Source organism: Corythoichthys intestinalis, chromosome 6 (genome assembly GCF_030265065.1).
Source record: "Corythoichthys intestinalis isolate RoL2023-P3 chromosome 6, ASM3026506v1, whole genome shotgun sequence".
Taxonomy (NCBI): domain Eukaryota; kingdom Metazoa; phylum Chordata; class Actinopteri; order Syngnathiformes; family Syngnathidae; genus Corythoichthys; species Corythoichthys intestinalis.
In genome coordinates this window covers 13361623-13389557 of record NC_080400.1, presented here as the reverse complement: position 1 = coordinate 13389557, position 27935 = coordinate 13361623, and the positions used below count along the sequence as shown (strand labels likewise).

Below are 27935 nucleotides of genomic sequence, written 5' to 3'. Positions count from 1 at the left end.
AGGCTCCTATTTTGAATGTGGGTTTTAGCCCTGGGTTTGGGTTTCAGATGAGGTGTTTGATTTAAAATTTGAGTATCAAGTCTAGCCGCAGTTGACGCCAACAGCAAAACATGAACAGAGAACGTAAAATCTTTACCGAACGTTTGTGCATTCAGGTAGAGCACGCAAAATACGTCCGCCACATCAGAATCCGATTCATTACATAATTACAGGAATTATTATATTATTATTATTACAATTTTTATTTAGAATTTATTCATAACTTTTGTATAATAATTTGTTCTGTTATCTGTCATTGCCAATTGTAATAGTACAATCAGTGTTTACTAAGGAATTAGTGCAGGTTTTTGGGCTGTGGAACGAATTAATGGAATTATAATGTATTCTTATGGAAAAATCCTGCTTGACATACGACCATTTCGACTTACCAACAAGGTCCTGGAACGAATTAAATTCATATGTAGAGGTACCACTGTATATTGCAGGTTGAATTGAAATAATTATTTATATTGCGCAATGAAGCTAATAAATAGTTGAGATAATTGGAACGTTTCACTCTAACTTTTAGGTAGAATTCAGTAAATAATTTGAGGCAAAGAAAGAAATGTTACTGTGTGTTTCAAGTCCATTTGTCTTCTGGATGTAAGCAGTAGAATACACATTGTTGAAAACTATACTGTACAGTGGTACTCTACATATGAATTTATTCCATTCCAGGACTTATGTCGAGCAGGATTTTCCCATAAGAATACAGTGCCCTCCATAATTATTGGCACCCCTGGTTAAGATGTGTTTTTTTAGCTTCTAATATATATAAATTCTAATAATATGGGACCTTAATGGAAAAAAAGAGAAAAATCCAACCTTCAATACAAGTGAAGGCTTCAGATGAGACCAAGATTGAGCTTTTTGGCAACAAACACTCTAAGTGGGTCCGGCGTGCCACGAAAGATGCGCATGCTGAAAAGCACCTCATACCCACTGTGAAGTATGGCGGTGGGTCAGTGATGCTGTGGAGCTGTTTTGCTTTCAAAGGCCCTGGGAGCCTTGTTAGGGTGCGTGGCATCATGAATGCTTTGAAATATCAGGACATTTAAAATCAAAATCTGTTGCCCTCTGCCCTCAAGCTGAATTATGCTAATTGCTCATTCTGCGGGTAAAAAATGTTATCTTTAGGGCATTCTGTACCTAACCTAAATATATATTGTTCACTCACTTAGTACTTCAGATTAAGGCAGAAGAGGTTGGGCTTCCACCAAATGACATTGTAATTTACCAATATAGTGTTAGTGTTGCAGGTGGTGGTGAGGGACACCATTAGGGAAAGAAGGGAAATGAGGATGGTACTCTCACCACTCTAGCCAGCCGAGCATCTCAAATGGTAAGTACGAGTGTGCATATGTACAGCTGTCTGTCAGACTCTTATATATATATAAGCGGTGAATGAATAAAAAAAAAAAAAAGAGGAAAACTGTTTCCAATGAGGGTTTCATGCAAGTATTCCGCTTGAAAACTGTGGTTAGTGTTTAAAACCCAAGATTTCAAATAGGACTGCTATGTGTATTAGATTAATCAACAACTATTTTGTTTTGTCGATTAGTCGGAGACATCGTCGAATTCTAAATTGTCTTATCTTTAATGTTGTATTTTTTTTTATGTGTATTTTTTTAAAACATGTTTTTTCAAGAGATTTTTTAAGGAAAAGGAAAACCTACAGTGAAAATTATGCTTCATTTTATATTTTTTAAATCAAAAAAGGAAAAAAAAAATAATTCATGAATTTATACATGTATTAATTGTGTTTATTTTGTAATTAAATATATATATAAATATTCACTGCTTGATGTAGCTTTCGATGAAAACATAGGATTAACTTTGTAATTAATCAATATTACATACAGTGGTACTTCTACATATGAGGTTATTTCGTTCCAGGACCTTGTTTGTAAGTCGAAATGGTCGTATGTTCAGCAGGATTTTCCCATAAGAATCCATTATAATTCCATTAATTCGTTCCACAGCTGAAAACCTACACTAGATCCTTAATAAATACTGTTGGTACTATTGCAAATCGCAACTACACGGAGCAAAACAAATAAATTATTAATAAAAAATGGAATAATAATATAATTATAGTAATAATAATAATACATGTAATAATGTAACGAAACGGGTTCTAATGTGGCAGACGTATTTTGCGTGGTGTACCTAAATGCACCGCGTGGCTGTCGTGTCAGCGTGAGGGAGGACTTTTTACTTTCACTTCACTTGTTCAGCTGCGCGGACAGTAGGCATGTTGTGTTGCACAAGTTCTGAAATAAATGATTAAAAACCTGACGAAGCTGGCGATTTCTTTGGCGATGTTACAATAATAATTGTCACTAGAAGCGTGCGAAATTTCCGATTGTGAGATTATTAGCGATTCGGCCGTGGAAGATTCGAGAACGATTCACAAAAATCCTAATTATTGAAATATACCAGGTAAAGCGGAACTAAAACACCGTCAGCGCAGTCTTCGGGAAGCAATGAGGAACGGACAGAGAGTAAATATCATGTTCAACTCTTGCCGCTACATTAAAAAAAAACAAAAAAAAAACAATAATACCTGACTGCGGCCGACAGCTACTTCAAACACTGCCCAGTTGCTAGTTGCTACAAACATACGGCCACATACGGCTATAGTATATATCACATATATGTAGAACTAGATGCAAAATGACAGACGGCGCCAGTAGAACATGTAAAAAGAACTAGATGCAAAATGACACACTTGCCGTTTAGTAGTTGCCGCGTTGTTAACAGCCGCCATCTTAAAGCAGTAGACTTCTCTAGAAGGCTCTGTTGTAGCGAACCTAATTAACTTTTAATCTAAAATACTCCTAAATCGGCAAAATCTTAACTTGAATCCATCTTTAAATGATGAAACAGTTTTAAAACTTTGACATGTCGAAATTAGACAGAAGGAAAATTATGGAATAACGGGAGAATTTTAACAACTTTAACGGTTGATTCACATTATTAAATTAATTGAATGTAGTTTAAAGCTGCTGATACAGAATGGGACTTGAGTATTTTATATACTGTTTTAAACTGTTAACATGATACTGAATTATTAGTTTGGTTTAGCCTGAGAGGATTTTTGAACAATTTTGAAACTAATGTACAAAACAATAGAAGCGCGGGCGGGCGGGCGGGCGGGCGGTTGGGGCGATGTTTGGTGGGGTGGGGGGGTTAACATCAATAATCCAATTATAATCGAATCGAAGCCTCTGAATCGTAATCGAATCATTAGGTGCCAAAAGATTCCCACCTCTAATTGTCACCTTAACTTATAAAGGCCTGCGAACGGAGGATGACCGCCGAGACCATAGACCGTCTACGGGCGTTTGGTTGAGCCAGTAAATGGATGCGCACCCCACGCTCATATATATATTTTTTTTATATCATTTCCATCTTCATCTCAATGGTAAGCCTCACCTTTTTACTTGTTCACCACCTGCACTAACATTGTTGGAACCCATGTTGATTTTTCACGTTTTCAAAATCCTAGGTGAGTCCGTCTTGCTGGAAAACAAAAACCGCGGCGCTGTCATAAATCATTGTATTTCGAGCATATCGTCGGATGTAGAAACAAATGGAGAGTAGGGCTGTCAAAATTATCGCGTTAATGGGCGTTAATTAATTTTTTAATTAATCCCGTTAAAATATTTGACGCAATTAACGCACTAGGCCCGCTCAGACAGATTTAAATGTCAGTACCGTGAAAGGCCAACTTGTTAATTGTGTTTTATGGAGTTTTTCTGCCCTCTGCTGGCGCTTGGGTGTGACTTGCATATGTTCTGTGGCGTAATGTCGCCCTCTGCTGGCGATTCAGTGCAGCTGATTATTTGGGCTTCGGCGCGCTTTTCTGACGTGATTATACGTCGACGCGAACTCACACTAATAGACAGTGCTATTCAGACCAGCTAACGTCCGCATCCAGTATTCAGTGGCAGTTCTCATAGCCCATCACACTGTTTGTGTCTAATACATGCATCGCTTGTGAGTTATATTCCTCCTTTGTTTATATTCATGAGCATTAGATAGTTATTGATGATGTGTATTTGAATTTGTTCACATATATGGTGAAATGCAGTTACATTATGAGATGCTTGTGAGCTAATTGGCTAGTGCTACTGCTCAAATGGACACGTGTGTGTACATTTTATGTTATTTTGTGATTTATGCAAGTTATTGACACATTGCCTTGTTATTTTCAGTTTTACAAAAATACAAGAAACGTGCTCTTGTCAAAAAGAGATGACTTCAGTAAAGCCCATGCAACTTTGCCACACCGTCTGATTTCTTTTTGGAACTTATGTTCGCTATCTGTCAATTTGTGTACTCACACACATTGAGAACAGAATAGGGCTACTAGTTTATTTTTTGATTGAAAATTTTACAAACTTTATTAACACGAAAACATTAAGAGGCGTTTTAATATAACATTTCTATAACTTGTACTAATATTCATCTTTTAAGAACTACAAGTCTTTCTATCCATGGATCACTTTAACAGAATGTTAATAATGTTAATGCCATCTTGTTGATTTATTGTTATAATAAACAAATACAGTCCTTATGTACCGTATGTTGAATGTATATATCCATCTTGTCTTATCTTTCCATTCCAACAATAATTTACAGAAAAATATGGCATATTTTATAGATGGTTTGAATTGCGATTAATTGCGATTAATTACAATTAATTAATTTTTAAGCTGTAATTAACTCGATTAAAAATTTTAATCGTTTGACAGCCCTAATGGAGAGTCAAATTTTACGTAGGATGTCGAAAATATCGTGTGTCGAAGCCATTGATGTGGAGGTACCACTGTATTTACAAATACTTGCTTTTGCTTTGAAAACAGTTAAGATGTCATAAGTACAACTTTATCCAGCGCATAGTTGAATCCAATGCACATTTACAGTGAAAATATAACGCACTAAATGGAGAACATTCAATAATATGGTTTATAGACAGGAGTACACACAAGTGGTCCGCATGCGCGCATGTGTACTGGACGTAGACAAACGCACTGGCCCTCAACGGCTTCCATACGCTTTTGCGTACCGATGGCTGACCACTGACCACTGTATTTGCAGCAGACACGAGAAAATCACTTCTCGAAATGTGACCCACTTAGTAATTATTTCTGTGTTCCCCCACCCCCGTCAAAAGACAGACACGACAGAGACGTCACCGGAGCTACTGAAAAAAAGGACTTTTGCTGAAAAGTAGCTGCAGGAGGTACCATGGCTAGAAGCAAATGATGCTCGCACAGAAATGTGGTGCAAAATGTGCCGTGAGAATCCCAATGTCACTGATAAGAGCAGCGCATTTTATGTAGGGTCAAAGAATTTTAGCCATCCAAACTTTGAAAAGCACGAAAAAAACAGAGCATGTGGCAATTAAGCAAACTATCAATGTCAGACAGGACCCCACTCGCCCTATGGACAAGTGGTGGAATAAAGTTAATGAAGAACAGCGTCATGCACTGACAAACGTGTTTTTGCTCGCATTTCACAAAACTAAACATTCACGTTCAATGAGCTCTTATAAGGAGGACATCCCACTTTTACAAAGGCTTGGAGTTAATGTGGGAGCCGCATATGAATGCCCTTTATTTTGAATTACTGCTTTTATCTTTATTTCTTTGCATTTCACTTCAAAATAATGGCAATTTTGTTGTGCCAGTTGATGTTAATCAAGCGTTAATTGTTAATATAATTAATTAAAGGTAATTGGCTCTAGTAAAGCTTGTCATAATTTTATCGCATCAGGCGGGTCGGCTCTCAAGCTCAATGAGGACCAAGTCACATCTCCAGGTCCTCCTCTGAGAACCTGGGCAAGAAAAATATGTGCATCCCTGTTTATATACCAGCTGATTAGTCGACTAATCGCAAAAATAATCTATGATTACCGTATTTTTCGAACTATAAGTCGCAGTTTTTTTACATAGTTTGGCTGAGGGTGCGACTTATATTCAGGAGCGACTTATGTGTGAAATTATTAACACATTATGATATCATTTCACATGTTATTTTGGTGTTTTGGAGTGACACTGATGGTTTGGTAAACTTGTTAGCATGTTCTTTATGCTATAGTTATCTGAATAAATAGCTATGGTGTTCTGCCTTTGGCAATGTGTGTTCAATTGTATTCTTAACTTTTTTATATTGAAATGCATGCTTTTAGTTTGTGGCACTTTCACGCCCACGTGTAGGTGCACTCGCACATGTTTAGGTGGAGAAGAGCGCTCACACGCCGGAAGAAGACGGACAGCTACGCAGTGTCTCTGAGCGAGTGGGCGAAAGAGAGAGACAGGGCTGCCAACCTACGTTCATTGTTTATGCTTGTAAAATATCTCTACAGAGACAACGCCTTTGTGTATCATCATTTCTGTTGTTGTTGTGTGTTTTCCACCCGCGATCAGACACTTAGACCCAGTTGCGTGGTTGTTTGAACGATGTGCTAATGCTAGTGAACGCATGCTAACTGTTTGTGTCATTGCTGTAATAGCACCTAATTATCATTTATTTACGTTGATGCGAACCTGTTTGGTATCGAGGACGAAATTGATTCAGCAAATTATACGGCCGTCCATCGTCATTTGGGAGTTGAGCTCGCTGTATAGCCAGGACCGAGCCGTAGCGTCCTGGTGAGGACAGTATATTCGCATTTCGTTGTTCATGCATCATGTAACATCATACTGTACACTTATTCAGCATGTTGTTCTCTATTGTATTTTTATTAGGGCTTAGCGTCCTGGTGAGGACAGTATATTCGCATTTCGTTGTTCATGCATCATGTAACATCATACTGTACACTTATTCAGCATGTTGTTCTCTGTTGTATTTTTATTAGGGCTGTCAAAATTATTGTGTTAACGGGCGGTAATTAATTTTTTAAATTAATCACGTTAAAATATTTGACGCAATTAACGCAAATGCTCCGCTCAAATTAAAATGACAGCAGTGTAATGTCCGCTTGTTAATTGTTACCTGTTTTCTGTTGTTTGGCGCCCTCTGCTGGCGCTTGGGTCCAAATGATTTTATGGGTTTGGGGAGTGAGCATGGTGTAATGACATCAACAATGGCGAGCTACTAGTTTATTTTTTGATTGAAAATTTTACAAATTTTAATAAAACGAAAGCATTAAGAAGGGTTTAAAATAAAATTTCTATAACTTGTACTAACATTTATCTTTTAAGAAGTACAAGTTTTTCTGTCCATGGATCGCTTTAAGAGAATGTTAATAATGTTAATGACATCTTGTTGATTTATTGTTATAATAAACTAAAACAGTACTTATGTACCGTATGTTGAATGTATATATCCGTCTTGTGTCTTATCTTTTCATTCCAACAATAATTTACAGAAAAATATGGCATATTTTATAGATGGTTTGAATTGTGATTAATTATGTTTAATTAATTTTTAAGCTGTAATTAACTCGATTAAAAATTTTAATCGTTTGACAGCCCTAATTTTAATATTAAATTGCCTTTCAAGATGACATATCTGTTCTATGTGTTGGATTTTATCAAGTAAATTTCCCCCAAAAATGCGATTTGTATTCCGGTGCGAATTATATGTTTTTTTCCTCTTCGTTGGGCATTTTATGGCTGGTGCGACTTATAGTCCGAAAAATATGGTGGTCAACTATCAAAACAATTGTTTGTGGCAGCCCTGGTGGACAACAATTAATTGGGTCATGACATTAATTTGAGAAAATGTAATCTTACAAGAGCATGGAAGCAGTGGAGGCTGAGAGACAGCGCAAAGCATCACTGGTGAGAGATGGTGTTAATCAAACCCGCCATGGATGTCAGCTTTGTACATGCAAATTCCAAATCAATGAAGCAATTAGAAGAGCTGTCAATCATAAGGCGGAGAACCCCCGAGGGGGCCGGGGGGGCTGTCCCGGACGCGCGAAAAAAAGAACCAACCAACCTGAGAGACTGCCGCTTCGCTCTGAGCTGTTGTGAGAGCTGGTGGTGCTGAAATCTTGCGATTGGTTGTGTGGAATTCGATTAGACAGCCCGTCGGTCAGTCGGTAGTCGGGAATGAAAAGAAGGGCTACAAGTGGGGAGTTGAAGAGGGCAACAAAAACAAAACAAAAGAAAAGCAAAGCATCACAGTGGCGTCAGGTGACGGGAAGCACGAGCACATGCAAACGCATGCAGTTAGAGCACTGGGCGAGCAGGATAACAAGGTCAATAAGGGTGGGGATTTAACCTTTGTGTTTGCTGTCGGTCGAATTGATTCGTGTTATTTTAACTCATATGCTGCTACTGATGTCACCATCAATGGCACTGAAACAAGATCATCCACTGGCAGCCCTCCCAGTTCAACGGATTGGATGTTTATGGCCGTCAATGGTAGCCAATGAGTTAACCACACTGCTGCTGGATAAAGTGGGCCCATTCAAAAATTCACATTCAGGAAAGAACACATCTTATTTGGATCTGACAAAAGTATTAATTACCTCGTTGAAAAACTAACGCGTATACAAATTCCATCTGCATTTTTTTTCTTGTCTGCAAAGTTATTAAAGCAGGACTGACACACATGGGTAAAAAATGGGTCGAGATCTGAGGGGAAGGATAAAACAGAGGGCTAACAGATGTGTTGGCTTATGTTGCTGACGCCCACAAATTATTTGTAATATTTTTAAAGGGATTAAGAAATGAATTTGAATTCACAAGGTATATCAAATACATTGAACCAATTGATAAGGTAAGATGCTAAAGGAAGTCCGTAGGGCCAATAAATGTACTGAATTAGTTGTCGTAGTATAGAAACAGACATACAAGTAAGTTCCAAAAGACACCGTATGTCTTCCTTCACGGATACAGTGGTATGAAAAAGTATCTGCACCTTTTGGAATTGCTCACATTTCTGCATAAAATCACCATCAAATATGATCTGATCTTTGTCAAAATCACACAGATGTAAAAGCAGTGTCTGCTTTAACTAAAACCAATCAAACATTTATAGGTTTTAATATTTTAATGATAATAGCATCCAAATAATGACAGAAGGGGGACAAATAAGTAAGTGAACTCTTTGCCAAAGGAGACTTAAAGAGCAATTGAAACACATTTTTAGCAAACAATTTAAGACAAGTGTGTGCCCAATCACTGATGAGTGGTTTAAAGCTGCCCTGCCCACTGTAAAACACACACCTGGTAAGAATTGTCTTGATGAGAAGCATTGTCTGATGTGCATCATGGCTTGGTCAAAAGAGCTGTCTGAAGACCTGAGATCAAGGATTGTTGAATTTTATAAAGCTGGGAAAGGATACAAAACCATCTCTAAAAGTCTGGATGTTCATCAATAGTAGGAGAAGTTGTCTACAAATGGAGAGAGTTTGGCACTGTTGCTTCTCTCCCAAGGAGTGGCCGTCCACCAAAGATGATACCAAGAGTTCAGCGCAGAATACTCAGAGAGGTAAAAAAGAACCCTAGAGTGTCTGCTAAAGAATATCACTGGCACAGTCCAATATCTATGTGCACACATCGACTAGATGTAAAACAAGAACTGGCCAAGAATGGTGTTCATAGGAGGACTCCACTGAGAGAGCCACTGCTGTCTATAAAAAAACTTAGTTGCTCGTTTAATGGTCGCAAAAAGTCACTTAGACACTCCACAGAAGTTTAGGCAAAATATTGTGTGGACTGAAGAAACCAAAGTTGAATTGTTTGGGAGTAACACACAACGTCATGTGTGGAGGAAAAATTGAACAGCTCACCAACATCAACACCTCATCCCTACCATGAAGCATAGTGGAGGTAGCGTCATGATTTGGGGTTGTTTTGCTGCTTCAGGGCCTGGACAACTTCCAATCATTAATGGAAGAAAGAATTCAAAAGTTTATCAGGATTTTTTGCAGGAAAACCTGAGGCTGTCTGTCAGACAGTTGAAGCTAAAAAGAGGATGGATGCTGCAAAAAGACAATAATCCAGAATGCAGAAGTAAATCAACTTCAGAATGGTTTCAGAAGAACAAAATACATGTTCTGGAATGGCCAAGTCAAAGTCCAGACTAGAACCCCATTGAGATGCTGTGGCATGACCTAAAGACATCAATTGATGCCAGACAGTTTTGTAGAAAAGAATGGGCCAAGATTAGTCCTGATTGATGTGCCAGACTGATCTGCAGCTGCAACTGAGAAAGCTTCTGGTTGAAGTCATTGCTGCCAAAGGGGAGAACCACAAAATATTAAATGTGATGGTTCACAAATTTATTTTCTCCCTTCTGCCACTGCTTGCATGCTGTCTTCATTAAAATATGAAAACCTATAAATGTTTGGGTGGTTTTAGTTAAAGCGTACACTGTTTTTTCATCTGTGTGATCTTGACAAAGATCAGATCACTTTTGATGGTGATTTTATGCAGAAATGAGAAATTCCAAAAGGTTCAGATACTTTTTCATACCACTGTATATAATCATGTTATTCATAATGATAAAAAGTGGAAACATTTGTCACATAACCGTGCAGATTTTATGGCTACAAAGTAAAATCAATTTGTTTTTAGACACTTAGCAAATGAGATCATACATATGCATTAGATTACAGCTAAGGAATACTGATTTCACCATTTACAAGTAATTAATATGTTTATGTGTTGGAATACGAGTCAAGCATAAGTGAATTATAAATCACGAAGGAGCCAAAGCTTGTTTATTCATGCATGGCGGAAATGTAAAATGACTTATAAAAGAAAACCTCACCCTGGCTATACTATAAAGTGTGGTTATAAATGACTACAGAGGCTTTGCATGGAAAAGAGTTTAACCGCCTTGTTCAAACCACTTTTGAGAGACGACTATAATCGGAAAATCCCATGCCGCTTCCGACTTACTGTTGTTGCAGGTGTTCTTGTCGGGTAGCGAGTAGCCCAAGTTGGCCATCTCCTGCTTAGCCTGGAGCGAGGCCTTCCATTGAGCCTCAGGAAGATCCACGGCCAGCTCGTGGATGCTGCTCGTGTGAAGGATTTGAGTAGTGGCGTAAGGGGTGGCCTGTGACGCTTGGCCCGGGCTGCTGTAGTTGCCTTTGGTAGTGAAATCGATGCTGCTGTAGATGGCTCCGTCTGAAAGCATGGTGCCTGTTTTGTCACCTTGGTTGCTTGTGATATCTGCAAGATGGAAAAATTTGGGGAAATGTAGAGCGCAAGTTCCAGAGAGCAAAAAACCAGGAAGACACAGATGTTACTGGATTTTCTGACATTGTGGTCTTTAGTTGCGCACTTTCCGAAACTAGTTTCTTCATTGCCTTCCACGTAATTTTGCCAATAAAAGTAATTTATCGGCGGAATAATGCCAACATTTTTCTGTCGTTCCTTTTCAAACAAGACTTATGATACCTGATATTGCTATGTAAGTTGAGTGGGGTAGTGGAGTCCTAAAACGTCTAGTCCCAGCAACCTTGATAATGCCTCTAAATAAAGATGTCCCGATCAATTGAGATGGATCGCTTCCGATCACGTCATTTTCAAAGTGTCGGAATCGGCAAAAAAATATCGGACATGCCTTTTTTTAATATATATACTGTATATTTTTTAATTAAATCGTTTTCTAATTGTATTTAACGTTACAGACAAAATGTCTTACACTCATCCAGAGTCTTTAGTTTTGGCTTAAAGTAGGGCTATCAAATTTATCACGTTAATGGCAGTAATTAATTTTTTAAAAAAACTAATCACGTTAAAATATTTAACGCAATTAACGCATGCGCTGCACGACCTACTCACGCATTGTCGCGTTCAATCTATAATGGTGCCGTTTTACCTATATACAGAGCTAAAAGGCAGCGTAAAATGAGTAGAGTGAATTTTGGCAGTCTTTGGAGCCTTTTTTAATTGGCTAAAGCCTATCAATCCCTCTCTCAACAATTAGAAATATCGTGGGAAGCAAAGTGGGGCAGCAAGGTAGTAGTTGAATTTTTTCTTAACACTCTATGTTATTTCCCAACGCAGAGAAGCTATATCAATTGGTAGCACTACGCACAGTCATGGTTGCACTTCCCATCATGCATTTGGGCAGAACAGTTAAATGGCTACAGTATCATTTACTGAAAGCTCAACAAATACACTAGATGGCAATATTTAGTCACAATATACAAAGTCACATTTATCCTTTAAGAATTACAAGTCTTTCTATCCATGGATCCCTCTCACAGAAAGAATGTTAATAATGTAAATGCCATCTTGAGGATTTATTGTCATAATAAACAAATGCAGTACTTATGTACTGTATGTTGAATGTATAAAGTCGTCCAAGTTTTATTAATTTTTTTCTTAATGCATTGCCAAAATGTATATGATCGGGAAAAATTATCGGGAATTGAATCGGGAGCAAAAAAATAAGCAATCGGATTGGGAAATATCGGGATCGGCAGATACTCAAACTAAAACGATCGGGAGCAAAAAAACATGATCGGAACAACCCTACCTCTAATGCTTTGTCGGAAGAAATCTAATTCATTGCTTAACTTTAATTTCCTTGTATGGTATATTAGCTGAATTACAAGGTCAATTTTAAAGGCCGACAAACCCTGGATTGGTCGACAATCCATTTATTATAACAAGAATCAGGTTTGTGAACCACTGCACTACCAATTAAGAAAAGACCAATGAAGGCGAACTTTCCTGATGATCCATTAAGGAAATGCTTTAAAATCTCCAATCCTAGTGTCTAAAAGCCCCTCCCTTCCATATTTGTATGCATCAAGCACATCAGTGGCTCTGAGTCAGAGTGAGCCCGGGAAGTGGCAAGCATCTCCCACCCTGCGTGCATGCCCAACCAAGGGAAGATGATGTAGAGCCACAGCGGAAGCGTCTGCATCTGCGCCAGCCAAGCTGAGCCTGTCCTTCACGACTGGCTGCGCCACACCGTCCTTTCGCACAGCACATCCCTCCCCCACAACCACCATCAACACCATTGCCACTACCTCCCATCTGCAGCTCGGAGGTATGGGGCTGTGACAGCAACAGGATGAAATGTTCTCCATTAGTCACCCCGGTGACAGGGAAGGGTTTACACTGTGTGTGTCCTATGCATATATGCACAGGATTCATCCATGTCGACATCTTGTAGATAAAAGCACGGAAGAGAAATCCCTCTCACCTCCTCGGCCAAAGTTGGTGAGGTCATTAGGTCCTCCGGAGCTGCTGTTGACAGGCAAGCTGGTGGCGGGCCAGGAGTCAGCCAACCAGGGGTAACCTGGGTCGCTGGGATTGAGTAAGCCTGGTCGACTGAAAAGTAATGCAAGAAGAGAAAGCAGAGTTTAGTACAGAAAAGTCGGAAAATCCATTATCAATATTTTAATCTCAGACAAATACCTAACCCCTAACCTCTACTGCAATTATTCATTATACTGTACATACAGTGGTGCAAATAAGTATTTAGTCAACCACTAATTGTGCAAGTTCTCCCACTTGAAAATATTAGAGAGGCCCGTAATTGTCAACATGGGTAAACCTCAACCATGAGAGACAAAATGTGGAGAAAAAAAAAACAAAACAGAAAATCACATTGTTTGATTTTGAAAGAATATATTTGCAAATCATGGAGGAAAATAAGTATTTGCTCAATACCAAAAGTTCATCTCAATACTTTGTTATGTACCCTTTGTTGGCAATAACGGAGGTCAAACGTTTTCTGTAACTCTTCACATGCTTTTCACACACTGTTGCTGGTATTTTGGCCTATTCCTCCATGCAGATCTCCTCTAGAGCAGTGATGTTTTGGGGCTGTCGTTGGGCAACACGGACTTTCAACTCTCTCCACAGATTTTTTTATGGGGTTGAGATCTGGAGACTGGCTAGGCCACTCCAGGACCTTGAAATGCTTCTTACGAAGCCACTCCTTTGTTGCCCTGGCTGTGTGTTTGGGAACAGTGTCATGCTGAAAGACATAGCCACGTCTCATCTTCAATGCCCTTGCTGATGGAAGGAGATTTTCACTCAAAATCTCTCGATACATGGCCCCATTCATTCTTTCCTTTACACAGATCAGTCGTCCTGGTCCCTTTGCAGAAAAACAGCCCCAAAGCATGATGTTTCCACCCCCATGCTTCTCAGTGGGTATGGTGTTCTTCAGATGCAATTCAGTATTCTTACTCCTCCAAACATGAGAACCTGTGTTTCTACCAAAAAGTTCTATTTTTGGTTTCATCTGACCATAACACATTCTCCCAGTCCTCTTCTGGATCATCCAAATGCTCTCTAGCGAACCGCAGACGGGCCTGGACGTGTACGTTCTTCAGCATGGGGACACATCTGGCAGTGCAGGATTTGAGTCCCTGGAGGCGTATTGTGTTACTGATAGTAGCCTTTGTTACTGTGGTCCCAGCTCTCTGTAGGTCATTCACTAGGTCCCCCCGTGTGGTTCTGGGATTTTTGCTCACTGTTCTTGTTATCATTTTGACGCCACGGGGTGAGGAGGAAGTTGAAAGTCCGTGTTGCCCAACAACAGCCCCAAAACATCACTGCTCTAGAGGAGATCTGCGTGGAGGAATGAGCCAAAATACCAGCAACAGTGTGTGAAAAGCTTGTGAAGAGTTACAGAAAATGTTTGGCGTCTGTTATTGCCAACAAAGGGTACATAACAAAGTATAGAGATGAACTTTTGGTAATGACCAAATACTTATTTTCCACCATGATTTGCAAATAAATTCTTTAAAAATCAAACAATATGATTTTCTGTTTTTTTTTCCTCCACATTCTGTCTCTCATGGTTGAGGTTTACCCATGTTGACAATAACAGGCCTCTCTAATATTTTCAAATGGGAGAACTTGCACAATTAGTGGTTCACTAAATACTTATCTGCCCCACTGTATATCTCGCTGGGAATTAAAGAATCAAGAACAAAAAAATGAAAGCAGTCAACATACAAATATGAAATCCACCATATGTAAGCAAGTTGTCAGGTGTTGCGCTTGAAAAACGAAAGAAATACAGCGATATATTTTTCCCTTTCACAAAGTCAGAATTCCATCAGGCACAAATCACTTTTAATCTCTGCTGTTTCTCACAACAAGTCTTTGTCACGCAAGAACATTAATTAATACATTCACTTTCAATTTCCTTAAATGTTTACTTTTTAATATATTTTGCAGCATTTTCTCCATCAACCTCTCACAGCAATGTCTAGAAAGCCTTAAATTTCTTTTGATGTGACATCAAGCGCCCACCGTGACGAATAGGACCCGCTGTGTGGGATGCTGGTAAAAACAGGAGCTGGGTAAAACGGGGGCGGGTGGCTCCATTGAACAGGTGTTCTGTGCCTCCTTATAGAGGACGTGAACCATAAAAGTCAGCCATTAAGAGTGTAACCTGTCATGGGTGACAGCACCGGGGCCATTAAGGCCAATTTACTGTACGCTCACGTCTGCACTTCATTAGTGTGGGCGACACAAAAAGAATTTGAGTGCCCCCCCCCCCCCCAAAAAAAAACTTCACCTTTCTATCAAACAAAATTCTGACAATGGCTAATAATTGAGGTATTCACAATCTTATCAATAATATCCATTGTTTTCCTTGAACCGAACTTAACCGAACCTAACCTAACCTAACCTAACCTAACCTAACCTAACCTAACCTAACCTAACCTAACCCAGTGTTTCTCAATTATTTTCTGTTACGCCACCCCAAGGAAGACGTAAATGTTTCGCGCCCCCCCCCAAACTCTCTGCCGCCACTGTAAATAGTATCATTTGTCTATAAAATTACTATTATAAGTACGCCTCGGCCTAACATTGTGTACTTTTTGTTCTATTAAAGTAAAAAAGTAACATAGATCAACTTATAGTAAAGTATAACTTTATCAACATTGTTTTGTTTGTAACAGAAAAGACAACCTGCAATTTGCCTGAATTAAAAAAAAAAAAAGTCACATCGAAACTGTAAAAATACACTCAAGTTACATTTTTGACCATTTGATACTGAAAAATTAAAATTTAATAAAATCAATAAATAATAAATTCAAATTGATTAGAAATATTAACTCATGAGGACAATATGCCAAAAAATTGACAGAAAAAAACAAAACTGAATAGAAGAAAAAAAAGAGTGTCTTTGGACAGAAGGACAGTTTTATTTTTGCTGCTCACAGTATCACCTCCTTTGCAGTGGTGTGGGGTTATTTTGCACTGAGCATGCTAACAGAGCTCACTGGTTTACTGATATAATACTGACAAAGCGGGGTGATTGTTGGTAATATTCAGCACGTTTTCGCTGAAAAACAATCAAGCGGCTTATCAATTAGATTGGGGTCTAATGTCTTGAAGTGGCGTCTCAATTGATTTGGCTTCCGACTGTCCGCTATAATCATTTTTAGACGCAGTAAACAGTGGTCTTTCCTCATCTCCCACTGTATTAAAAGTCAAAGCCAAAAGGCTGGAAAAAAGCGCATTCTCGGCGGCCGGGGGAGAACCGTAGGTGAGGGTGGTCGTCGTGATGATCCCAAGCCGAAAATGGCACTTCTTGGGCGGACACGCGAGAATGCAGAAGACAGTGGGTCGCTGCGTGGGTCCAGCCGGAAAATGGCTTTCGAAAATGGCGCACAGCTCTTCATATCTCTTTTCTGTGTGCTCTTGCTTAGTTCAAAAATACTGTGCGCACTCTGAAAATGAAAGCGCCACTGCCACCCACTGAGTGGATGAGCAAGTACACTTTATTCTACTACGGCACAAAAAAAAAAAAAAAAAATGCATGTTCCCCGAGATCACATGCGCCACCCCTGGCATCGCTCTGCGCCCCCCTGGGGGAAGTACTATTTGAGAAGTACTAACCTAACCTAACCTAACCTAACCTAACCTAACCTAACCTAACCTAACCTAACCTAACCTAACCTAACCTAACCTAACCTAACCTAACCTAGCCTAAACTGAAACTAAAATTACTATAACCTAAACTCATGATAACTCTAAAGTAACCAAAATGTAACTTTAACTTAATTGCAAACAATAATCTTCGAACCTCCGTAGCCTAAAACAAACCCCAAGCCACTGATAGCCACTGATACTTCATTCTAGCCTTCATCCACCATAAATGTGTTCTTTATATTCCTTCTATTCATATCCCATTTTTTTTCCTTTTCATCCAGAACTAACAAAAGAAAGAAAACCTAATCCACATCTGACTGTACCTTGTACCATAACCTGCTGTTCATCTTCTACTTCTATTGACATACACTTGACTCACAAACAAAGGCTATTCGAGGGGCAAATGGTCACATCAAAAAATCTGAATTCAACCTGTAACTGAACATGACTTTGTATCTATCACTGAAGGGCTCAAAACTAGAACACACACAATCTAGTATTAGATCCACGTGAGGGAAACGGCCAAAACATGCTTTCATTCTTCCTCACCTTGCACCCGTCACCCCTTATTTAAAGCATTACTTGGTAACTTTTCAGTTTTGGTGGATTTTAGCGACTCCGGTGGACAAAAGCTGTCGTGCTCTGCCTTAAGGAAGTCTGCGTTTCAAGCGCTGCGTTTTCCATGTGGACCGGCGCACACCCAAACAATGTCGTACAATCATCAATCAATCAATCAATCAATCAATCAATCAATCAATCAATCAATCAAAAATCATTCTCCCGGTCGCCTGTAGATGGATCAAACAACATTTTTGTTCCCAGTGGCTGTGTGAAAGATCAATAGTGATAAGGTAATGAATCCAGTTGTGGCTAAACAATACTAGCAGCATATGACTGTAGTATGGCTAAAACTAATCAGCGTTGACGAAATCGGTTAAGCGTGGGGGGGTGTCACGCCAGATGTTTATTGGCCCATGTTTATTCATAGACTTCATAATATATTGACGGGACATGGAGCACGGGGCAGGTTAATAGGGGGCATATCTCCATCAAAGCTGACCAAGTGGAAAGCCGAGCTTCTTACGTTAAAAATTCTTATGAATAAATGCTTAAATAATTAAATTTATAGATATGGACGTAAAACAGCCACGATTCTTGGTTACAAATAAAAAACAGGCAGTTAGCATTTATTTTACGTAAATATGTCGAGTATGCTGCTAGTCTTGAAGCCACTGTGGCACCGCCTTTTCACCCTAAAGAGTTTTTCAGGTTGAAATGTCTTGTGAATAAATGCTTAAATCTCTGAATTCTTTATAGATATGGACGTAAAACAGTCTCGATTCTTGGTTAAAAATAAAAAACAGGCAGTTAGCATTTATTTTACGTAAATATGTCGAATGTGCTGCTAGTCTTTAAGCCACTGTGGCGTCGCCTTATCAATACAAAGAGCTTTTTACGTTCAAATTTCTTGTGAATTAATGTGTAAATTCCTGAATTCTTTATAGATATGGACGTAAACCAGTCTCGATTCTTGGTTGAAAGAGCAAAGAACCGGGCAGTTAGCATTTATTTTACATAAATATTGCGAATCATGATGCCAATGCCGTAGCGGTTAATTTCTCCCGTTGATTTTTTACACAACGTTTCAAAGTGAATACATGGTACGAAAAATATAATAATTACCTTGAATCCTCGAAAAAAATCACTCCTGAGACAATCCTTCCTGTTTGTATGCGGTACAGCTTTCGTAGTTTTTCAACCTAAATCTGGCGTTGGCGCCCTGCATGTGTTTGAGCATAACTGCCACCGACTTCAACCGACTGAAGCAGAGTGTGGGACAGCCCTCTACTTGAAGGCGTGGCGCAGTGTCTGGGCAATGTGTCCCGTCAATATCATTATGAAGTCTATGGTTTATTCTGTATATCCAGGAAGCCTCCCTCTTTCCCTCCTCAGAATTTTTTTGGGTCTCTTTTGTTGCTCTCCGATCTTTACAGAATTCACGCGAAAGCGTTTGCTTCGACATCCGTTGCTATAATGAATGGGGAGAGAGGGTAGTGACGTATGTTTATAGTTTTTTTTCATGTGGCAGGGTTCCTGCTACCCTCCTCAAAGTTAATCAGTGCCAGTGAAAGCGATACAGACCCCCCCTCCCCCCAAGGTATAAAAGAGCTGTCATTTAACCAGTTGTCAGTCGACATGTTATTACAAATGTTATAAAAAATATTTTATAAAGGTTGAAACATGACCGTATTTTTCGGACTACAAGTCGCACCTGAGTTGAAGTCGCACCAGCCATGAAATGCCCAACGAAGAGAAAAAAAACATATACAGTATGTCGCACTGGAGTATAAGTCTAATTTTTGGGGGAAATTTACTTGATGAAATCCAACACCAAGAACAGATATGTCGTCTTGAAAGGCAATTTAATATAAAAATTAGGGCTGTCAAAATGATCGCGTTAACGGGCGGTAATTAATTTTTAAATATTAATCACGTTAAAATATTTGACGCAATTAACGCACATGCCCCGCTCAAACAGATTAAAATGACAGCACAGTCATTTTACACACAAGTAACAAGCCAACTTGTTACTTGTGTTTTTTGGAGTTTTGTCGCCCTCTGCTGGCGCTTGGGTGCGACTAATTTTATGGGTTTAAGCACCCATGAGCGTTGTGTAATTATTGACATCAACAATGGTGGGCTACTAGTTTATTTTTTGATTGAAAATTTAACAAATATTATTAAAACGAAAAAGTTAAAAGGGGTTTTGATATAACATTTCTATAACTTGTACTAACATTTATCTTTTAAGAACTACAAGTCTTTCTATCCATGGATCACTTTAACAGAATGGTAATAATGTTAATGCCATCTTGTTGATTTATTTTTATAATAAACAAATACAGTACTTATGTACCGTATGTTGAATGTATATATATATCCATCTTGAGTCTTATCTTTTCATTCCAACAATAATTTACAGAAAAATATGGCATATTTTATAGATGGTTTGAATTGTGATTAATTACGATTAATTAATTTTTAAGCTGTAATTGATTAAAAATTTTAATCGTTTGACAGCCCTCATAAAAATACAATAGAGAACAACATGCTGAATAAGTGTACAGTGCATGAACAGCGAAATGCGAACATACTGTCCTCACCAGGACGCCACAGCTCGGTCCTTGCTATACAGCGAGCTAAACTCCCAAATGACGATGGACGGCCGTATAATTTGCTGAATCAATTTCGTCCTCGATACCAAACAGGTTCGCATCAACGTAAATAAATGATAATTAGGTGCTATTACAGCAATGACATTAACGGTTAGCATGCGTTCGCTAGCATTAGCACATCGTTCAAACAACCACACAACTGGCTCGTCCGATCGAGGGTGGAAAACACACAACAACAACAGAAAAGATGATCCACACAGGCGTTGCTTCTGTAGAGATATTTTAAAAGCATAAACAATGAACGTAGGTTCGCAGCCGTGTTTCTCTCTCTCTCTCTCGCCCACTCGCTCAGAGACGCTGCGTAGCTGTCCGTCGTAAACAAGTGCGAGTGCGCCCCCACGTGGGCGTGAAAACGCCACAAACTAAAAGCATGCATTTCAATATAAAAAAGTCAATGCTACAATTAAACACACATTGCCAAAGACAGAACGCGAACGTGGCCATAAGTATTAAGAGTTATTAGCATAACTATAGCATAAAGAGCATGCTAACAAGTTTACCAAACTATCAGTGTCACTCCAAAACACCCAAATAACATAAAAAAATTATATCACAATGTGTTAATAATTTCACACATAAGTCGCTCCAGAGTATAAGTCGCACCCCCAGCCAAACTATGAAAAAAAAACTGCGACTTATAGTCCGAAAAATATGGTACTTAGTGTTGCTTTAAAGCAGGGATGTTTTTTCTCTGTGGTACTGTGTTGCACAGGTGTAAGAGACTGCAGAGCACCATTGCTTCGCAGTCTGGCTGCCTAGTGTGCCCTTTTTGTCTTGGCTCCAGTGGGAGCTGATGAGCTGGCTTGGAAGGGACTACAGCAGGTGGGCAGACGCCTCTAGCTCCAAGGACGAGGTGCTACAGGTTCTAATGAGAACAGAGATGGAGGCGTCTGAATCCACAGCAACCCTGGCGAGCTGTGATGGGTTCCTGAATGCCAAAGCAGGGCCGCGGGGGGAGACAAGTCATTCAAATTGATGGCTGTGCATTAGACACATCCTCACCACCTACTGCTATCACTCTACCGTGACCTCATCGACCTCCCTCTACTGATAAGTCGAGGTTTAACGGATGGGCCCAATAGGGTTTTGTGAACCCTTCTGCACAAAAGTCCACGCTAAATAATTAGTCTAACTTGTCCTTCTGCGTGCGCATGTGCGTCCCTCCTCACAACATACCCAGTTTGAAAGACGAGCACCTGACAGCTGAATGGCTGCGTCGTCCTTGTATCCGTCACACTGCAGCACTCCCGCTCGAGATAATTAGAATAAGACTGATTTCTACTGGGGATATTTGTTATACACACTCTGTGTGTGGATGGCGGGGGGTGGGCGGTGGTCATACATCTAATGAAAAGTTGACAACTAACTTTTATTCCCCTGCCAGAGTGAGAACTGATGGCAACCTTGGTGGATCAAATCTCATTGGTATCCAGTTCAGCCGATAAGCACCTCACCATAAATATACCAAGCATGATGATATTTAACGGAGAGAAAGTTCATTAATCAGGTGTTTATTGTCTCCGTCAATAAACTGTATGGAACTCAGATTAAAAGCACTGATGCGAGCAGGCGTCTGGATCAATGAGAATTCATTCTGAGAGCTATCGTTCAGTGTTCAAAGCCTGGAATTGCCATGGCAACAATGTCAACACAATAGCACACCTCGTTCTCGCTGTCTTTAGAAGTAAAATATCGTTGAAATATTGATCAAAGCTAAAATCGGAAGTTATTCTCATGTCTCGTAGAACTATGGAATAAAACTAGGGCTGTCAAACGATCAAAAATTTTAATCGAGTTAATTACAGCTTAAAAATTAATTAATCGTAATTAATCGCAATTCAAACCATCTATAAAATATGCCATATTTTTCTGTAAATTATTGTTGGAATGGAAATATAAGACACAAGACGGATATATACATTCAACATACGGTACATAAGTACGGTATTTGTTTATTATAACAATAAATCAACAAGATGGCATTAACGTTATTAACATTGTCTTAAAGCGATCCATGGATAGAAAAAAATTGTAGTTCTTAAAAGACAAATGTTAGTACAAGTTATAGAAATTTTATATTAAAACCCCTCTTAATGTTTTCATTTTATTAAAATTTGTAAAATTTTCAATCAAAAAATAAGTTAGTAGCCCGCCATTGTTGATGTCATTACACTATGCTCACTCCCCAAACCCATAAAATCATTTGGACCCAAGCGCCAGCAGAGGGCGCCAAACAACAAAAAACAAGTAACAAGCGGACATTACACTGCTGTCATTTTAATCTGAGTGGGGCATGTGCGTTAATTGCGTCAAATATTTTAACGTGATTAATTAAAAAAATTAATTACCGCCCGTTAACGCAATAATTTTGACAGCTAAATAAAACCGGTGTTGGCTTTTAACATTTTTACATGGGAAGGTCATGAAATCAAATCTACCGATCTGAATCCTATTCTTTAGATAATCATTTATTTTCCGATAGCACATTGTTTTGGCATTATAGAATAGTTGCGACTTAATTTTCTATTGTCTGATTAATAGACAAAATAAACATGGTCATGCTATGAAAATGTTGCATTTTATCTGAGGACCAGATGGGAAAGTTGCAACATCTGGAATATGACAAATGAATTGGAGAGCTCCTGGAGGCGTCCTCTATGCTCCGCTAACTTCGGATAGGAGGGGGATGTTGTTTGAGTTTGATGCATCTTTGTACGGTGAAAAGTGCTTGAGTGAGGAAAAGCCTTTGGATATGGATGGATTTGTCCAAAGCTTGTTCCAATCTTTGAAAAAATTGTTACCATGAAGCTTCGGAAAAGCATCAATATTAATCTGGTTTAAATTTGTAAGGAAATTAAAGATTCAACTGACCATCATAAATATATTTTCTGGATGTGAATAATTCTACTCTGGTACCGTAATTTCCCGAATACAAGCACCCCAAATTTACTTGTAAAATCTCGGGAAAATTATTGTCCCCGTTTATAACGCGCACCCTCATTTTAGCACCAATAAATAGAAGAATACAAAAAAACAGAGCTCGTGTACATATACAGAAATGTCATTTTACTGACTGGTGAAACACAGCACAAGCATAGCATATTGGTAGTTCAAAACATTACCATAAACTGACAATATTTACGGTAATAATATGATTTGACAACTTCTCCAATTTACCAGAATCTAGGAGAAAACAAAACAGATGTGACTTTTCTTTTAAAGGCTGCTGTATAACTTGCTCGTTTCATCATGATGAATAAATGTTTCTTCCATGGATTGATACGGTAAAATGAAAGTGAGAACGTAAGTCGGAAATCAGAGAGAGCTCATCGCTGTCGACGCTGTGACATATTGGTATTCAATGATATGTTTTTCTATGTTGTGGCACTGGTGGATCCATGCTGCTGTATTGCCATATCTATGTTGTGATTGTCTATGAGCCAGAGAGCGCTGAGGCTAGACAAAAGAGTGCCGCATTATAGCCGGACTGTCGGCATTTAAGTTCATTGAAAGCAAGAAATAAAACGTTGAACACAAGTATTGTAGTTTTTTTCAAGACAAGATAAAACAGACACGACAGTAACAATAGGAACTATTGTTATTTGGGTTTGAGTTTCCCGAGGGACAGATATAGTTGACGGACACACACAGGAAGTCTGTGTTGCTACGTTTGTTATGGTCCTGAGTTGCGGAGCTGCAATATACGTTGACTCAAATGAGTTCAAGAAACTAAATTCTGTGCTTTATGAAGAGTGAAAAAAGCAGAATTTAACACAGACGAAATCATTCGGCCGATCAGAGTGAAGTATTACCGAAACAAAATGGTGACGTCAGGTACCGTAATGGTCGGCAACGGATTGCCGCGTACGTTTCTTCAACACAACGTGGCCGTGTCAATAAAAGAAAAAACGGTATATATATATATTTATGTCTCCATCCATGTACCCGTTTATAATGCGCACCATGATTTTAGAAATTGATTTTGGGGAAAAAAAGTCTGCGTTATATTCGGGAAATTACGGTAATTCTTCCTTCAGTCCATAGACTTCACTATCAGTTGACGAGACAGCTCCTACAGACATAGCGCCACGGCTTCCCGTAGGGGACCGAGGCAGGTAGAGCGTCGAGGCAGCTTTCCCTGCAATAAACTCAAACACATGCTGTATTCAAACGCCGGATTTAGGTGGAAACAAAACGAAAGTTTTAGTCCGTACAAGCATGCAGGAGTGTCTAACGAGTGATTTCGTCGAGGATTAAAGGTAATTATTAGTATATAAAATAGCACCATGCATACACTTTAAAATGTTGTGTAATAATTGAATGAAAAAAATTACCGTTAACTTTAGCTTGAAATATTTACGCAAAATGACTGATAAATGTCCTGTTTTTTTTTTTGTTTTTGTTTTTTTTTTGCTCTTGACCAAAAATCTAGACTGTTTTATGTTCATATCTATAGACATTCCGGGATCTACCTATTATATAGTAGTACAAGAATTTTCAACTTATAAACCTCCTTGTTTTGTGATGGCTGCCATGTTGGATTTTGTATCCATACACATTAGCGTAACTTTACATTCAAATAATCCGTTATTTTTTGGACAAATGCCCGTTTAAAAAAATAAATAAAATTTTAAAAAAATAAAAAAATTGATTAAAAAACAAATAGGAAAATGCAAAATTTGCTTTTGTTGAGTAAAATTAAGATGCTTCTACATGCTTTTCTCAAGTATTAGGTTTCTGATGTGAGAACTGAGTGATTTATGAGTTGAAAACTTATGTCAAAATTGCGCTAAATCAAAAATAAGTTGCTATTTTGGGCAAAAACTTAAATGATATGTTAGATATTGTTATTAATCCTGAAAATATAAGTGATTATCTCTGCTTTTGGTGATTCTTGTGCATCTAGTGTAAAATCTGAGAATTCTATAGCCATTTTAAGTTTTTTTATACTTATATAAAAAATAATCAGGATTAGGGAATGACTTAATTTTTTGATGCCGCTTCTCATGGAGAGTCATATATGCCTAAGGGAGGTGCCTGATTTAGTTTTAGGTCACTAGCGGCTTTGGTTTTGGTTTTCTCCGCAGACCTTTCACTAACATGCACACGAATGGAGTGGTCTGCACAGAGAGAGGGCAGGGAGACGCGCGCGCGCACAAGCATACACCTTTCCCCTGGGTAATTATTTTTACATTATTACACGTGCTCAGATCCCGGCCGCCCACGCGAGGTGACAGGCAAATTCATCACTCGGGAGGGCTCCTGGCTTCGCCCGCAAAGATAAATGACAAAATAAAAGCCCTCTATGCTTAAATTGTTTCGCTTAATTCCTCTGAGGAGATTGATGAGTTCATCTAGCGATGCATGAACACAAAGATGGGGCCGGAATGTATATTTTTTGTATAATGTGCAGCTTTTTTAGGAGCTGAAGGAAGCATAAACATCTGTCGTGTGGCTCACAGGCAGCCCGCAGTGGGGCTTCTTGACGTGTACTGTATGTTGTGGATACTTTGAATTACAATGTGCAGAGCTTAGGATGGAGGATGACAAATGGAGTAATAAAGTTCCTGCCCAACTTTCTGTTTTTGTGGCCCCCAAACAAACAAACATTCATTATATGGTCAAGTAAATTTCTGATGTATTTATGCATTTATAATATAAAATATAACATATTAAACATAATGTGTTGTATGACTTTTGTTGTAATTATCCCATAATAGAAGGTGGGTATCCATGGCTTATATGTCAACCAATACAGCTTTCTTGTGAAAATTTTGTGGGTTTTTACTCACCTCCCGTTGCTCATTAGACCACCGTCGACTCTCTGGAATGTAACTACAGAAAAGGACAGAGAAAAGAAGAAGTATATTAAATTTCCATCACTGTCTTCAGTAAAAGTATATATATACACACTGCTGGCCAAAAATATGGGCGCCCCAGCAATTTTGTCAAATAATCCTCAATTTCTCCCAGAAAATGATTGCAATTGCAAATGCATTGGTAGTTATATCTTCATTTATTTTGCTTGCAATGAAAAAACAGAAAAGAGAATGGGGAAAAAAATCCAATCATTATCAATTTTACACAAAACTCAAAATATGGGTGAGACAAAAGTATTGGCACCCTTTGAAAAATCATGCGATGCTTCTCTAATTTGTGGAATTTACAGCACCTGCTACTTACCTGTAGCACATAACAGGTGGTGGCAATAACTAAATCAAACTTGCAGCCAGTTAAAATGGATTAAAGTTGACTCAACCTCTGTCCTGTGCCCTTGTGTGTACTACATTGAGCATGGAGAACAGAAAGAAGACCAAAGAACTGTCTGAGGACTTGAGATGCAAAAATTTAGGAAGCATGGGCAATCTCAAGGCTACAAGTCCATCTTCAAAGACCTGAATGTTCCTGTGTCTACTGTGCGCAGTGTCATCAATAAGTGTAAAGCCCATGGCACTGTGGCTAACCTCCCTAGATGTGGACGGAAAAGAAAAATTGACGAGAGATTTCAACGAACGATAAAGAACCTCGACTAACATCCAAACAAGTTCAAGCTGTCCTGCAGTCCGAGGGTACAACAGTGTCAACCCACACTATCCGTCGGTGTCTGGATGAAAAGGAACTCTATGGTAGGATACCCAGGAAGACCCCACTTCTGAACCCAGAGACATAAAAAAGCCAGGCTGGAGTTTGCCAAAACGTACCTGAGAAACCCAGAAACGTTATGGAAGAATGTTCTCTGATCAGATGAGACAAAAGTAGAGCTTTTTGGAAAAAGGCATCGACATAGAGTTTACAGGGGGAAAAAAATGAGGCCTACAAAGAAAAGAACACGGTCCCTACAGCCAATCATGGCGGAGGTTCCCTGATGTTTTGGGGTTGCTTTGCTAGCTCTGGCACTGGACTGCTTGACTGTGTGCATTGCATTATGAAGCCTGAAGACTACCAACAAAATTTTGCAGCATAATGTGAGAAAGCTGGGTCTCCCTCGAGGTTATGGGTCTTTCAGCAGGAAAACACATTTCAAAAAGCACTAGAAAATGGTTTGAGAGAAAGCAATGGTGACTTCTAAAGTGGCCAGCAATGAGTCCAGACCCGAGTCCCATAGAATACCTGTGGAGAGATCTTAAAATTGCAATTTGGAGAAGGCACCCTTCAAATCTCAGAGACCTAGAGCAGTTCGCCAAAGAAGAATGGTCTAATGTTCCAGCAGAGCATTGTAAGAAACTTATTGATGGATACCGGAAGCGGTCGTTCGAAGTTATTTTGTCTCAAGGTTGTGCTACCAAGTATTAGGCTGAGGGTGCCAATACTTTTGTACAGCCCATTTTTGGAGTTTTGTGTAAAATGACAATGATTTTTTTTCTTACTCTTTTGTGTTTTTGTTTATCATTGCAATCAAAATAAATGAAGATATTACTACCAAAGCATTTGTAATTGCAATCATTTTCTTGGAGAAATTGAGCATTATCTGACAGGATTTCAGGGGTGCAATACTTATGGCCAGCACTGTATATAAAAGAAACAAAAACAAGGACAATATTGAACACAGTGTATTACCGCTTCGCAGATGTTGGAGCCACCATGTCTTACTCAAGGACATGACAAGCAAAACTCATTTTGTCTTCTTTTTGCTACTGGCTTATTATCATCAGGTGCATGATTAAATCTAAAGAAAATGATTAAAAAAGGCAGCGGGATCATTAATCAAACTGTCTGAATTTGCAGGGGCCGCAGAGATAACAAGCAGCAGCTAAAAAAGTCCAAATGAGACGTCTGAATTGGAAGCTTGTTGTCTCCTGATGACAAATGTTATGACACACTCTAA

The 27935-nt window shown here is 38.9% G+C and overlaps 1 protein-coding gene across 6 annotated transcripts in view; it reads right to left on the bottom strand.

Moving 5' to 3' along the window:
* Positions 1 to 27935, bottom strand: part of LOC130917051 (roundabout homolog 2-like) — a 796933-nt gene that overhangs the window by 40732 nt on the left and 728266 nt on the right. For all 6 annotated transcript variants that reach the window (XM_057838104.1, XM_057838107.1, XM_057838108.1 and 3 more), the window contains exons 20-23: positions 25903 to 25945; positions 13174 to 13301; positions 10911 to 11183; positions 7996 to 8121 (exon numbers count right to left, since the gene is read on the bottom strand). In XM_057838104.1, coding sequence (XP_057694087.1) covers positions 7996 to 8121; positions 10911 to 11183; positions 13174 to 13301; positions 25903 to 25945 — 570 coding nt within the window. The remainder of the gene's footprint in view (positions 1 to 7995; positions 8122 to 10910; positions 11184 to 13173; positions 13302 to 25902; positions 25946 to 27935) is intronic.